The sequence below is a fragment of the Temnothorax nylanderi genome, unplaced genomic scaffold, assembly GCF_030848795.1.
Source record: "Temnothorax nylanderi isolate EJ_2023f unplaced genomic scaffold, tnyl_v1.0 TNYL_tig0021_pilon, whole genome shotgun sequence".
Lineage (NCBI taxonomy): Eukaryota > Metazoa > Arthropoda > Insecta > Hymenoptera > Formicidae > Temnothorax > Temnothorax nylanderi.
Genome location: NW_027249083.1, coordinates 1324879 through 1341201, shown reverse-complemented (window position 1 = coordinate 1341201; position 16323 = coordinate 1324879). Strand labels below are relative to the sequence as shown.

The 16323-nt window shown below is 41.8% G+C and overlaps 1 protein-coding gene across 8 annotated transcripts in view; it reads right to left on the bottom strand.

Moving 5' to 3' along the window:
• The window catches only part of LOC139769296 (fibroblast growth factor 18), a 131147-nt gene that overhangs the window by 112047 nt on the left and 2777 nt on the right, over window positions 1-16323 (bottom strand). For 2 of the 8 annotated variants that reach the window (XM_071700234.1, XM_071700229.1), the window contains exons 2-3: window positions 10849-10963; window positions 10540-10597 (exon numbers count right to left, since the gene is read on the bottom strand). The exons of 1 other annotated variant lie outside the window; for it this stretch is intronic. Coding sequence is in view for 1 of the 7 variants with exons in the window: in XM_071700227.1 (XP_071556328.1) it covers window positions 282-295 (14 nt within the window). In the remaining 6 variants the exon portion in view is untranslated. Of the gene's footprint in view, window positions 1-281; window positions 861-10539; window positions 10598-10848; window positions 10964-11143; window positions 11161-11285; window positions 11391-12907; window positions 13279-16323 lie in introns of those variants that run through there. 5 more of the 8 variants (XM_071700231.1, XM_071700230.1, XM_071700232.1 and 2 more) reach the window with 5 other exon arrangements.

Sequence of the window (16323 nt, the reverse complement as noted above, 5' to 3'; positions counted from 1 at the left end):
TTCTCTGCAAATAACGTGTTCTGTACTTTTTCTCGGAAGTTACCAAGTCGGTACTTCGTCGCGCGAGGATGAAATCTCGCACGTTCCCATTTACGTAAATCCTCTCCGTCTTGACCGCTGGAGTTCCGAAGTGCAAACGACACGTAGATACTTTGCGCGTTACTCGAAGAACTTCGTCTCGGGAACGAGTCTCACGCGAGACTTCTTCGCAGGAGAAAAAAAAGGGAAAGAAGCGCGTTACGGGAACAGCGAGACAGGCAGCGGCGACTTCGTACACTGACCTTATAACGAACATGTGTGTCCCGTGGTCCCTGGATGGACAGTCATTGGGTCTCACACGGGGTGGCTCGTAGTACTCAGACGACGAAGCTTCGGGCACGTATCCACGCACGCACGCGATGTCCTCGCACGATCTTGACGCGGCTACCTCGCGGTCACGCGTGCGTGCGCCGCGCCGTCGTACGATCCTCGTGGTGTCCGGTGTCGCGATCGTCACCAATAAGAACTGAACCGACCTCACGATCTCGCGGTACCGCACAATTTCGCGGTTTCCTCGAGAATTCACGCCAGCGTAACTTTCTCCTTGTCTTCTTCTTCTTCTTCTTCCTCTTCTTCTTTTCCTTCTTCTTCTTCTTCTTCGTTTGGGACACCGTTTACGCGCGATCGCTCTTTTCGCGCCGCGAATTGCCGATAAAATAAACCGCCGCGTCTCGTGGAGAAACTACCGGAAGTAACGGGGGAAGTCAACGGGTGGAAGACAATAATGACAATGACGACAATGATGACGAGACCGTGAATGACGACAACGACAACGACGACGACGACGACGACGACGGTGTCTCGTGGCGGTGGTCGATAGCGCGGCGCTCTACTGACGTCGCGACGCCTCGTCGTGTCGTGGCCCGCGGCTCCTGCCCGCCCACCCCCCGTGGCGCCCCACGACGCCCTCACTCACTCCGGAACAACCCGGAAACTGACGAACCACCCCGCCCCCGCCCCCGCAAACTACCCTTATTTCGTGCCCCCACTTGCAACGTTGCCACCACCATCGCCGCCGCCGCTGCCGCCGCCGCCGTCGTCGTCGTCGTCGTCGTCGACGTCGACGTCGCCGCCACCACCGCCACCGCCGCCGCCGCCACCCGAAGGACGATTTCGACTCCTGCACGCAGAGGAGGCATCCACCCACGATGTCTCTTTCTCCTTCCTCTTGTCTGCTTCTTCCTCTCCTCGATATTTTGGAATGACTTCGATTCGATCGCGCCTGACGCTGAAGGGTGAGACGGACTTCCGGCAACGGCATTCCACAGTCGCGACTTCGTTACGCTATAAACGTCTTTGCATCATGCGCGATAACGAGTTTGAGCGAGAAGACCGGTTGCCTTGTCCTGTTGCTAATACAATCGATTGTTGCATCATTTGACTCGTAAAAATGTAGTGGAAATTCAGTTCTATATACGAATAACTGCTATTGTCAGTTTCATTGTTATCCAATGGGTATCCGATAAATGTCCATTGAGATGAGTTAAATTTAGCCAGATTTATGACCATGCGATATTGGACATCCTTTTCTATGTACGTTTCATTGAAATAAAAATATCAGCGATATCGTTATTGAATTATGAAAGATATTAATAGATCCTATCATTCGACATTACGTAAGTGAGAGGCGAGATTTCAAGTTACATGTGCCGTATAAAAATGTCATAACATTGTCATAAGATTGCTTTATTGTTTCCCTTAACTTTGTAGGAATAATAATAGTTTCGCGGAATAAAGCCATAAAGTCAAAGGGACTTAGCAGAAAGCGCTTTGTTGCCCTTCGTGGCTGCATTATTTCGGAGACGTTTCTTTGTTGCGTGCGTGTAAAGCGTACGGAGAGTGCGGAACGAAAAAGAAAAAGCCCATCGAAGAGGTACGGAAACGTGAAAGAGAGGGGAAAATCCCGCGGGCAGTTGGCCGACCACGTGGGTGCCGATGCCGTCCCTGTGTAGCCCCCGCGTGGCCACGCGCCAAATAACTCACTTGGCACGCGTAAACAATTACTCCGAAACTCATATTATCGTGTTACATTACGCGTACATATTTCACGCGTGCATCTCCGCGGGGCATACGTTTAAGCGTTGTCTTGTGGCTTTACAACTCGCGATCATCCAACACCTCGGCGTCTCTCTCGCGTCCCGCAGCGGAAAACTTTAGCTGGAACCCGAAGCTGTAGAAATAGAACCATCGCTGCGCACGACAAGACTAATTTCGAGGAATGAAAGAAGCAGGCATAAAATGGACAATTGTGACAATGTGTGACATTCTAATATTTTTAACGATACAATTAATTACATCATTTCCAACAGTTGCATATATAACAGTAATTCGTTATGGATTAATAACATAATTTGTCATTGAAAATAATATTCATTAAATTATACAAAGCTACAGATTAAATCATTTTGAAACTTGCTATTATGTAATCGTTCATTCTTCTCGGTTAACATCCTTTCTATGCCTGCGGCTCACTGGCGGGTGCTCTACATCCACAAATCGATTTGGGCAATCGCCAAACTCGATTGCCGATATCGAGGGTCAAGACCCGCGATCGCAAGACAGGCGCAATGAACGTTTAAAGTACACTCATTAAGTTTAACACAAGGATGTCCAAACCGATCTTCAAACCGATCTCAGTGTAAAAAAATCTTCCCGAAGCATTCAATCTGTAATAACGTACGTACTTATCTGCAAATACGTACAGACCACTCTGCCACAAAGTTCACAGAAGTTAGTCGAAAGAATGCAGACCACGTGTCCTACATTCATACATGCGCGCATCAGAAGAAAGTTATTTATGATAATACCTGCACGCGAATATCGCTTTTGATTGACGTCCTTAATTCAATAGTAGTATTAGTAGAAACAACACGTAACGCCAGCGACATAATTTGTTTATTCATCGTCTTGTTACTACGTTTGACAGAACGGCTTTTAAATTACTAACTATGTCGCAAACGTGCAGGTTTATAATATTTTTAAATTATTTTATACCTTACACATTTGTGGAATAAAGAGTGGACTAAGTATGCATATGCATGTGTAAAAGAAGAGAATATGCAGATTTAACTATCATACATTAGTAAATGATATATGAATAATAATTAAATATATATAGAAAACTGGCATTTTTATCCTTACTTTGTTATTACGGATTGCAACGTATAAACATCGATTGCGTAATAAACGGTCACCGTAAACATTATGCAAATCGATGACAGCGGATGATTTAATCGATAAACTGAATCGATCGCCGAGGACCACACATGATGCACGCTCGCACCTTTGATCGAAATTGTACGTTACGTCGCAGAGTCATTCTTTGTAGGGAATGCATATAATCGCCGTGAATGATTTACAAGTTGATCGATGCGTTCGAACATTGATTAAACTCCGACGAATCTCAAAGTCCCGAATATACCGTCTACAGCGGCCTAACATCGACCTAAACTGCTTCATGTTCGTCTACGTTCCTAACACGACTAAGAACGGAAAAACTTATAACAAGACGCCATACAAAAGATAGAGGCGTATGTCATAAACGAATAAACGACTTTGTAACAAACCTAGCCGGTGCACAGTTCCTCAAATAAAACCTTCTACCGACGAAGTATCTTCATCTCGTTAAAATTACATGGACCTCAGTTATAGGTTTTCTTTAGTGCCGCTTTATAAAGCCAGGGCGAAGATAGGTTTAAAAGATTTTCAGGTAAAGCCCGTGACACCGAAACATCAGCTACAAGTTTCTACAAGTTTTCCCTTTAGAAGTCTCGTCTGTTTTCCGAGTACGAGTTGTTTAGAATTATTCACACACTTTGCTGTGTAAAGAATAAGCCAATCATATTCAGTGGCAAAGAAGAAGAGATACTTAATAAAAAAAAAATTAATAAAATCTATGAATTATTTATCTTAATTTATATAGAAAAAAATCAGATATAGAAGTTTGGTAGAAGCAGTAAAATATTATAATATATTTATGTATGTAAATTTATATGTCTAGATACGTTTTGAAAATTAATAGAATTCGTTATAGCTTATATTTTTCTCAATCGCCTTTCCTCTTTATTAAACTAGATTAGTTTTGCGTGAGGAATATCGTGCGATGTATCCAAGAACTCGAAAACCTTTCCGTCTATTATTTTTTTTTATTTTTCGCTCTATTGTGATCAGTATTCTATTTTTAGCCGCCGAATTCTAATTCTGCGAGGGCGCCAGCTGGGAACAAAAAACTACGAAGGAAAGCGTAGGCGGGCGGCTCATTCGTTTCCCTCATCGCGTCTTGTCTCCTCCTGCTTTTCCTTGAAGATTTAGGCTATGCGTATGAATAACGACGGGAAAGAAATGAAGCCTGGCAGCCATCGTTCTTTGAATTTTACGTGGGTTATCGATTTGTTGATACACACGGTGCTTTTAAGAGTCCCGAAATTCATATGGCGCCTTCGCGTGGCTTGTTCAGCGAAATTCTTACGGTCACCGTGCTACTATTTTTCTGGACCACATGTCCGTTTCAACACTCGCATTATTCGCCTTTGACATTTGAATATCTACCGAGTTTTAATTTTTAAAAATAGAGAATAGAAGATGGACGTCATATTCTCATATTTTTGTAATTAATTATAAATTTTTTGTAATCATAAATAATTAACGTCGATACCTTTTACACAGATATCTACATGTGACAAAATTGCATTAAAAAAAGCGTGAAATATCGTCTTCTATAAAACTTCTAACCTGCCCTATTTACTAACGTAACGCTTGTCACAATGGATATTACAGGACAGTAGCGATACATGAAATCAGACGTGACTGTCATAGATAAATTATTTCTCGATATACGTTTCAATCTTATTTGTACCGCCCAATGTCCAGCTGCTGTGACCTTTCTCAAGTGGCCTCTGACCTTCAGCATTGCCGAAAGACCAGCGAGATTCGACCAATTTCACGAATCGCCAACGACAGACGGCGGACACTGGGTGCTATCCCGCAGACGGTATTCCTATCGCGATACTCCCATCATCGGCTCGACAATGCAAAGGTTATCGACAATGGCGCACAGCCAGAAATAGCAGACGGTGCATTGTGTTTAGCAGCGTATAGAATATATACGGATGGTGGATGGCGGTTTTAGAAGCTGGGAGGTCAGCGGGTGGAAAGCTTTGGTGGTGATGGAGGAGTAAATATTCGTGATTTCCAGATACATAAAGGTCTTCACTTGCATCGTATCGTGATTCCAATTAAAAAAAATATATTTCGGTTTAAGCAATCTGATTAATCGTTGTTCGCGATAATTAAATAAAATCAAGCCCCCTCAGCAGTTTTCTTTTTTTATCGTGACCTTTTTTGCGCCATTATTTTTCAAAGAACCATAATTGCGGAAATTAATATGATTGCAACGATCGATATTTCGCGAAATATGTAATTATAACCAATTTTGGTAATATTACACTCGAAGAAATCGTGTAGATCTACTTTAATAAAAATATATAGAGATGTTAGAGAATAGAGAAGGAAACACATACATATATGCATCGCTACGCGCAGAGGATTTACGTCAGACGAGAAATTCTCCCCAGATAAATCGACGCGGTTTCATTTCTAACGTTAATATAATATAACGCTGCGAGCCAATGTTTATCTTATATAAGTGCCATATTAACGTAAAATTTTACATGTTGTAAATTGAATCAAAGTACAATTATATGAGAATTTTTTAAAATTAATATTTTGTAAAAAAAATTTGTAAGAAAGTATTTTGGACAATCTAATGCGCGATCCAGAAGTGTTAACATTCGCGAAATCTCCGTTGTCGTATGATCATACTTTTATACCTATTATATCGTGATTCTAAAATACGTGTTTACGCTGTTTCAAACTTGCGTATGCTGGTGCAATCGCACTCCGCTTTGCACCAAGTCGCATCAGTAAGCATAGAACGTTTTCTTAAAAGCAAAAATCTTTCGCGTGGGAGAAACTTACCTAAGCAGTAACACGTACAGAAAAGCTGACATCCTGTATCGGTTTATCGCGCAGTTAAGCATACTCTCACAGCAATTTGTATAACTCTTTGAACACAGGATGGGTACTCTCGCGGGGATAAACTCGTTGCGATACACGACGCGTTTTCACTCCCGGGAAACATACGTCGGGAAAAGAGCTTGAAAGCTCTCGCTAAGAAAGTCGCGGAAGACGTAGTCGGTGACGGTAGTAGATGCGGGTAAGGGGACATCTCGAAGGGATCTTAACGTTTTATCTCCTCCGTGGATAGGGGGAAGGATCTCCGTTGTACACAAAACGAGGGAGGATGGGGGTGCGCCAGCGGCCTCGCGCAACCCTTACGCTCTTACGCCCACACTTATGAATCAGTGGATGAATGAATCGACTTTGCCCCACTTTCCAGCGCGTGGGTGTAACGTATCAGCCGGCTAGTCTGACATTTTCGCGCGGTGGCGGCGGCCACCCTCGCCGGCAACAGCAGCAGCAGCAGCAGCAGCGGCGGCGGTGGCGGCGGCGACGGCAGCAGCACCAGCAGCAGCCCGGCGACGACGTGGGCGTTGCTGACTCTATATCTACCCACGTAAGTAGACAGTAGTCTGGGATGCGACCACGCAAAAATCCATTTCTACGTTTTCGTCCCGTTTCGGCGGAAAAACAAAATCGTCGTATCGCCGCGCTATAACCGGACCGCGCCGCTTAACCACCGTATTGCGCCTTATATGTACACTCATTACATTCATTAAATCGAGCATTATACAACGCGCAACTCTTCGGTATTCCCGTCGGTCGTAAACGATAGTCACTATATCGTGAGTTACGTTGTACATGTAATATTTGCATTCGATTCGATATGTACGTCGCGTCGGGTGAAATTGCGATGAACTCGACGGAGCAGCGAAACAAATAGCGTCGTTCGAGTCGCAGAAGTAGATCCGTTTTCGCGTTACGACAAAATATTTGGTCACGAGAAATTTTTAATTTATGTAGCTGACGCGCGTGGAGTTTATGTTCTTTTTAATGCTGGTCTCGCGCGAAGGACCCGATCGCGATCGCAATTTTTCTTGCGCGAGAAGCTTTCTTGCGCATCCTCGTTGCGGATGTACCACGAATCCGTCAGTGTCTCGACCTACGCGCGCTATCGACATCCTCGATGATCCGTGACGTGTGTGTGTGTGTGTCGAGTAGAATTTAGAAACCGCAGCTAATTTCCCGTCCTGTTTTCATACCGCCGGGGAAGCTATCGACTAAACTCGAGAAAAGTCGCCGCGTAGTGCATCGCGAGATGCGGTCCGATTAGCGTTGTAGTGGTGAGCGTGGCACTGAATGACGTCAACGGTGTCCCTGTATCCCCAAGCTCCCATTAACTTCGACCGAGCGCCGAAAAATATAAAAGGAAATTTCACGAGCAAGATACCGCGCTTCTCTCGCTCTCCCTCGTCCGCAATTAATCCGCCGCTTCTCGTTAATGCTTCCTTCACCGATACTGGCATTTTCAACGATGGCCTTTTAACCTTGGACCGCGGCAAATGTCACTGATCGATATCATTTTTGCCGACGCATTTTTATCGTCATACGTCCCGCGCGCGAGACACAAAATGACAAACTGAAAACGTGGGACAATTTTGACAACGTCATTACGACGCAACGACCAATATGATGCAAAAGTGATCTTAAAAGTTGCTCGACGTTAGAATAAAATTGCCTAGTACTTATTGTTGTGTATTCGCGTTCCGCAAGTTGATTACGTAATTATTACATCAACAACATGGAATTATATTAATGAGTAGTAAATAAAATCTAATGTTGCACCCAAGCACTGAACATGTCGCGGGCATGTTCTTCGGCGGTTTAAACGACACTCTCGAGGCACTACTAACGTCGTCTTCGTAAAGGAATCAGCCACGTGCGACGAGGAATTACCGTTTCATTATACGGACGGCAAAGAGAGGTATAGGAGCAACGAGAGAAGGTAGTGTTGAGGCAGGCTCAAGCGTAGTAAGCATAAAATAAACTTGGAGACGCATGGGGTTCTACGTTTGCCTCACGCACGTACAGCGCGAGAGGCATGTAGCTGCAAATAATAACAGTGATTGTACAGCTCGTTTCAAATGCCATTTTGGTATTTAAGAACGTACGATTTTCGGATTGCTAAGCTAATATAAGATCTTACATGCATTCTTGCCTAAAATATTTCAATGAAACGCATATTACGTAAGAAAGTTAATTGCGACAGAACAGAACTGTGTTCTCAGAATATTTCGAATACTTTTTTAATAACGTAATAATGCGACATACACCCTTTATTCGTTTGTCTAATATATAATTATATAAATTCACAGTAATTAAAAATATGATTAAAATTCACCTAATTTTTATTTCCTGCGTAAGACGTTTTGCACGAATTAATTGCACTTTCTTGCGGAAAATTATTAAAATCGATATTAAATTATACTTCTTTATTTTGTAATTTTTTGTCAAATACGATAGATGGGTGATAGCAATTTTTTAATAACAAAATGCGATATGCAAAGTTTTATACCATTGTATTTGAAAAATCCTGTATGACGTCGTGGCGCGACGGCAATGCAACGGCGTCATTTTCAAGGCGATTACGCCACGGCGTTTCTAACCCTTGTATTCCAGATGGAATGTCAAGTGCGAACTTTACAAATGAACGATTGAGGTAGAAAAGCAAACAATAGCCGGAAAATGCTTCAACTTTGCACTCGACTCTAAACGCCGCAAACTCGCTATCTGGTCGAAACGAACGTCAATGTCGAAGCCATTCATCGCGAATTATAGAGATGGAAGACTCTCTTTATGTGCAAATGAGCAATAAAAGGAGAATGCAATCATCTGTCATCGCGATGTGCAACGATCGTCAAATCTCGAGACGGCGGCGTCTCAACGCAACGCAAACAAAAAACCGCGAGAAAATAAATGTCGATTGCCTCGCAACTCCAATTCGCAAACTTGTCTATAATCGTAGAACATTGCACGAAAATCTTTATTTCGGCAAACGGCGGCACGGAATTTAAGAAGTCTAGCCGAGCGCAGCATCTATTGTCGATTAAAGCTATAAGGGGGCTATATCTCGCGTATAAGCGAACGGATAATAAAGCAAAAGCTGGCTCGATCGGTCGTTGCGGCTTGGCGGAATATTCAGATTATTTATCGGTCAAAATCGGACACACATCGGAAAGTCGAGGGGGATATTACCGCGGTACGTAGGCGGTATAGCGCGACGCACGGTCCTACGTCCATTCCACGACGTATACGTATATATCGTTAGAATGTATCCGAAGAAAGAGGAGCTCTCTTCCACGTTCCTGGAGATATTGTGCCATTCTCTTCGATAGCCATACATAACGGCACCCCTTTCTCAACGGACCCGCTGTCTCGTTCTATGTCGCGAGCTCGTTCATTCAGAACGCTAAATCAATGAGCGTTATTTTTGGCGCAGACCGGGCGGCGTCTGCCTGCGGCCGTACGCACGTGTAACGGCTCTTACGCAAAGATTTCACGTATTCGAACTCACGTCGATGCTGGGTGACGTATCGAATACGTCAGCGGTTGTTTCGACTTAGACGTATCTTTGACGCATACGACGGAAAAAAATCGAAGTCAGCGGTATAAATAGTATTCCTTAACGTTTTTCCTCTGTGAAGCGCGCTAATGAATTCATGGCGATTTAACGTAAATCGCCCCGTAAATAAATCACTTTGTTTTCAAATGATATAAAGGCGGATAATAAATTTGTATGTCCATAAATATGTATGAATAGGCTATATCAGATAAGAGATACAAAAATTTGTATATTATAAGAATATTCTATGTAACTATGAAATATTTCCCGTCTTTTTATTTGTACTCGTAACATGCTTATTGAAAAAAAAATTTTTTTTAATAACTTCCGTGTACTGATTTATACAATATCTAATACTGGAAATTCATATTTCATTCTGGAAATAGATTTATGCAGAAAGGCTAGATACGGTTCTCAAATTCTATTTAAAAAAGTTGTACAAGAAGAGAAAAGAAAAGAAAAGAAAACAACACACCTAATAATTTTTTTCTACTTTGTTCTATAAATATTAATTTATAAATATCTTGTGTTCCGATATTCATTGTCTACAAGAAATAAATACCATGAAAAAAATAACTTTAGATAAAAACTTTAAATATTTTTTTTAATATGCCTTATTAATTTTTTATTTATGTCCATTAGAAAATTAGGAAATGAATTTAAAACAATTTTTGTATTGGTATTTTATCGTATAATGAGATACTAACATTACTGTATATATTCTAGAATTAAATATATCTGATCTGTTCTAGCCTATCCATTTTAAAGTATTGGATCTATATAAAATGTTCATTTCAGAGAAAGATTTTTCATCCTTCTTTTCTCATATTTTTTTTAAATATACATTTTATATATATGTCTGGCACAATTTTCACAGATCCATTACTTCAAGTTAAAATAAAAGTTGACTTATCACTCACCGATACGATGCGCAACAGCGGAATTGTAGACTTTGTAGACTACGTTGAAATTATTGAACTGTAAAGTAGAAAATTCGGATTATAGCAGCGTTCACAAAATAATTAATATCACAAAGAATAATTGCGCCTATCAAACGTTTTATTTGTCTTTTAACAGATATATATTTAATGAAATAATTATATAAACTATTTTGAAGTTTTACATAAAAACATACAAGTTTAATGCTTATATAATTAATTTCAAGTAGTAACTCCAAATATTAATTTTAATAATATATATAATAAAAATAAGTCGCGTAACATGCTTACCTCACGGTTGCTCCGCTGTCGCCTGATTTCTCTCGGTTTTCCTCTCTTCCCTTGCTCCTTCTTTGAATTCTTCATGGCACTCACACAACGCTCTCTCGCGAAATGACGACTTTATCTGTATTAATAATTGGATATACATATAGCATTCGTGACTTTAATCATACATGATACGCATTTTATTATATTACGAGCTGATCGTCCGTAATTGTTCATAAAAAATAATTGCGATTGGAATCTGTTAGTATTTATAGCGGTCGCATTTCGAGAAATACTCGGAGAAATAACACGATCTAACCTAACACGACGATGTATACGGAGCGGCCCACACCGTTACCCGTCCGTTTAGCTCTCACCGAGCGAATGATAACAAACCGCGTGTATACAATACAACGGCGATATACGCCGCAAATCAAATCAAGTACTGCGCGCATTCATACCTCAGAACATACATATCTGGAAGAGGGAATTGTCTATGCTTCCCGTGAAAAAGATCCGTGTCCAAGTACTCCAAGTTGGGCGCGAGAGAGAAAGGTAGATTAATATAATAACCTTTTTTTGCTCGCAATGCGCAGGCGCAGAGATGACGTCACGCTCACCGTGCCGTCCGTGCCGACCGTGCCGTTACGACGCGATCGACGCGATTGACGCGATTAACGCGATTCGCGTCTGTGCATTGCGGACGAAGATTACTAATCTATCTTTTTCTTTCTTTATAAAACATGATTCTCTCTCGCACAAAACTTGGACACACATGCTCGATCCTTTATTCCCCTTCCAGGTATATATGTTATAAGATTCATCCCTACTGCAATTTAAATAATAAATATATTATACATATTTTAAATATAAACATCGACAAGGAAGTAATTGCTGCCCATATGTAACAAAACGAAATAAATTATAAAAATATATAATTCTCAGCTTTTAAGCTGATCTTTAATCTTTACTTTAGAAAAGATTTTTATTTTAAATAAATCACGCGCGAAATATCTGCTGCAGTAAATATCATCTCGATAGGTTTACGAATCGTTAACTATAGAAGATAATTACTCGCACGAGTTGATAATTATCTATAATTATCCGTAACGATTGCATTTGAATTCTGTCGCAACCGCGTTTCGATAGAAGTAATGACGCGTGAAGCGGCCAGTCCCGCTGTTTGTCGGTTACGTTTGCCCCTTGAAAACGGTAACAAATATACGGCAACAGCGAGGCGGATATACGCCACAAATTCAAAACAAGCGTCGCACATAGCGCGCGATACAAGTAGATTATCATTCTCAAGATGAGAGCCGAACAGTCAGGTAGCGGAGCGAATCGTACTGAGTTGTCGCATTATTTCTCGAAATGCAGTTGCAATGAATATTAATAGATTCCAATCGCGATTATTCTTTACGAACAATTACAGATTATCAGCTTTAAATGTAATAAAATGCATGTCGTATACGATTACAGTCGAGAGTGTCGCACAATCATATTTCTATTAGTGCGGGTACAATCATAATTAAATCTGTTTTCGCGAGTGAGTGTTTGCGTGCTTGTCATGGAGAAGCAATAAAAAGAGAAAAGGAGACCAGGGAGCCATCGGACGATAGCAACCAGGGTGTGAGCACAATTTATTATTTTTATTACATGATTAAAATTTATACCTGGAGATTACTGCTTGAATTATTTATATATGCATGTATTAGAATTTTATATTTTTACTTGGAATTCTATAATAATTTAAATAATTATTTCATTAAGTATTATACCAGAAAAGTTTATTTTTCACGACTACAATTCATTTCGATTAAGTATTATACCTTAAAAAATACAAATACATATGCTAATTTCTATAAATAATTTCTAAAAATAAAGAATTTTATTCTTTAGCAATGGATATCACATTCAATAACTTTTTTTAATGAAATAATTAATGCATTTAATAATTTTATATTTTAATATCCTTATTTAATTTCATCCGAGAGACGCACAATCCGAGACGAAAAGATCTTCACGAAGATCTAAGCCGCGACTAACAAGTGGAGGCGTATCTTCATTTCGCAAGTGTACATACGTTAACTCTATTGTTCCAAGCCGACTTCTATTCAAGCCGACTTGCATCCCTCGACACAAATGAGAGGGTGTGTACCATCTTATCCATCTGCATCGTTCGACGCGAAATAGAATCCTCCGGCGATTTATTTGCAATTCTTGCGTCTACGAATACCGTAATCGCCAGAAGCAAACATACATTTAGTTTGGAACGAAGCAACATGTTAAAGATGAGGGAGGTATAGATTTTGCGCGAGCGTCTAGAACGGCGACAGGTGGAATTTTCGATTCTCTAAAAGACCGGTTCTCTCTCCGTTCTTTGAGGCGCGCACCGAGTTTCGTTATTTGTTTATGGCGCAATGATTCGCTTCGATATCGCGTATTCGCGCGATTCCTTTTCCAATTAAATGTCGGCATGTCGGCACGAGAAAGAGGAACGGAGACGGGATGGCGCAAATTAACGCATCGTAAAATCCTTTGACGTTAATAATGACATTATTACGCCGTCTCGTTCGAAGAGTTTCGAGGACGTTCGGCGCACTGCACTGGGGAGACGAGAGCGAGCTCGTCCAGGAAATCGGTACCCACGTCTTACTACCGCATGGCCCGTTTCGCTAAACGATCATCGGCGAACGTCCGCTGCGTGCAAGTCCGTGTCAAATTACGGTCTCACTCGCCTCGGTTGCAATGACTTTAACCCTTTCGCCGCGCGACGATCCGCGCATACGCCGCCGAATATTTATAGCCCCGCCGCTGGTAGGTATTTCTTTATTTGCCTCGTTGGGATTGTTAAGCGTGCGCAATTCAACGCGGTCCATTCTCGAAAGGGACATTAATACCGGCGAGTACCGGCAGATACAATTAGCATCGCTATCGAAGCGGGTAATTAAATTAACGCGTCATGATTTGATAATGTCCTTTTCTTTTTGGCGACGCGTAATTGATGCCAAGGTAATTTGCTATTTTTGCTTCGACTTTCTGCTCTTAAACTTGGCCACACAAGAAGAAGCCGTCGCTTTACTTAAAACGGATGGATATCGTAACTACGGATAAATGAGCTCGCACGCCTGGATCAGCTCCAAAGATGCATGTCTTATTTCGAGTGTAATTTGCTCTCGCGATAGACAGTACTTTACTGTGGGAAATTTCGAAAACTTTGGAATGTGGAAGCTAGACATTACTTGCATCGTAACCCAATATCAAACACTAGAGAAACACTGGAAAAATAATAATTTTCTATCGAAAGAAATATATAAAAGTGAAGAAATTAATTAATTCTGTTATTAGGCTGAAGACAGAAAAATATCAAAATAATTGGACAAAAAATAACAGCATGGAATAAAAAACGTGTTACTTTCGCGACGGACACTTTCTTGCGGGAGGATTGAGATGTCGACCCGACTGTGGGATCTCTCAATTTCTAGCCGCCTAATTTGCCTATCCTCCGAAGGATCGAGTCCGGAATCAAATTAGCGGAAAACGATAAAGCGGCAAGACGGGGAGCCTTTGTAGGGTGATGTCGCGGCGGCGCGGCCGTGAAACCGGTTACGTGGAACGTGCGCAACGCACGCGCGTGAACGTGCGCTGGCGTACGCGGTCGTCGTGTCAGCGCACACGTGTGTACGTGTGCGCTCGCGCGCGCGCGCGCGTGTGTGTGTAGAAACCCGTTGACAGTGAAGTGAGCGATGGCTCGTCAAGCTAGCCGCCGCTGACAGCTGATGACAGGCACACGCACACGTCCGAGACCACACACAATAGGCGTGCGCGAGCGCGAGCGCGCCTTCGCAACTACGCAACGATAGTACGACAGTGTTTCTTTTCGGACGGTGCCCACTAATTCATATGGTAATCGCGGGCCCCGGTGCGCTATCTCGCCTTTATTAAGTGCACCGCGTCTAACCCATTTCGCTTGTCAGCCCCGGCTCCAGGAATCTCTGAGTCACTCGATCCACGCACCACGCGACTAATATGCGCTCCTCCGTCCTCCGTCAGCTGCTGAATCTTACGTGTGTCTGTCCCGTACCCACCTTCCTTGGCCTCGAAAGTCGACGCCCGGCGATGACCGAGGCACACGGAGGGGAACTCGAGAGAAGTTCTACTCTATCCGGATATCCGGATTACTTTGAGCGTTCGCTCAAAAAAATTTGACGAAGGTCTGGAGAGAGAGCATGTTTCTTTCAAGAAGAAACGCTTTTCAGTTATAATTTATGACATCTAATGATGCCTTAAAATTAATAATAACGATCATTCTTTGATAGTTCTTATATAAATGTTCAGAGTTTAGTAGAGTTTAATTATTAATGTATACCGAGAAGAAAACAAATCCGCGATATATCGCTTGATCATTAGATTTTTACGACTTTAATATTCTACTGGCCCGATTTTTTTCTCAGCTCTCCTTACCGCGGAAATAATAAACCAATGGTCCGTAGAAAATCGGCCAGCGTTATAAATTCTATGTACTGTTTGTTCAGTAAAATCTCGTACGTTATGTTTCGTGTAACGAATGGCGATAGTTTCATAGAGAAATATCATGGGTTTAACGACATATATTCCAGAAATTCAAAGCACTTCACAAATATTTCAGCGGCATTACGCGAATCCGCGGAAGCTTGCGCGAGATGTATAATACGAACTCCCACGACATTTCTAAATGAGAAATCTGACCTACTGTACCGAACGGTCAACACATATACACGCGCGACATTTTCCGTAACAGATAAACGCACCACATTTCAATCGACAATTGACCTTTAAAAAAAGACTACGATAAACTAGATTAAATTTCGCAATGCAGCAAAGTCTAATATGCGTGCGAAAGAGAATCATCTCGTTCTATATATATTTTTTTTCTTTTTTTCTTCATTAATATGATCTCGACCTCTCACCGAATTATAAAAAGTATACTGGTCATTATTGTACATGTATTGCATATGTATATAGATACATACATATTGTATACTGCGTTTGCTGAATAAAATGTTTCATACGTTTCACGTTACTAAACAACAACGGTATCATCGATATTCATTAGCGCCGCCTTAATTAAACGTCACAAACATTATTGTGCAATCGTACGTAGGTCACTCTCGGTATTATTATCGCAAATTCCAATGCGCCGCAAGTTCAAAGTTCCGCGACAACGGTGACAACGGAGATTTCCCGGCATTAATTCCCGCTGCCTTTGTCACGACACCTCGTACCGATATTCCCGAATCGCTAATCATCGGGCCTGTTTCGCGGTTTCGTCGGCAACGGATAGCCATGATTATTCGGAATGGGGTGGAACGAAGAGCCGGCCGACAGGAAAGACCAGGTCGAAGAAGGAGCGGAGAGAGATGGAGGGGACGGGTTGTCATAAATTTAAGCAACAATTAACATTCAGAGTTAAGGCCTGTGGGAAAGGGCCATTAGCCACACGTATCTGTATCGCCGTGA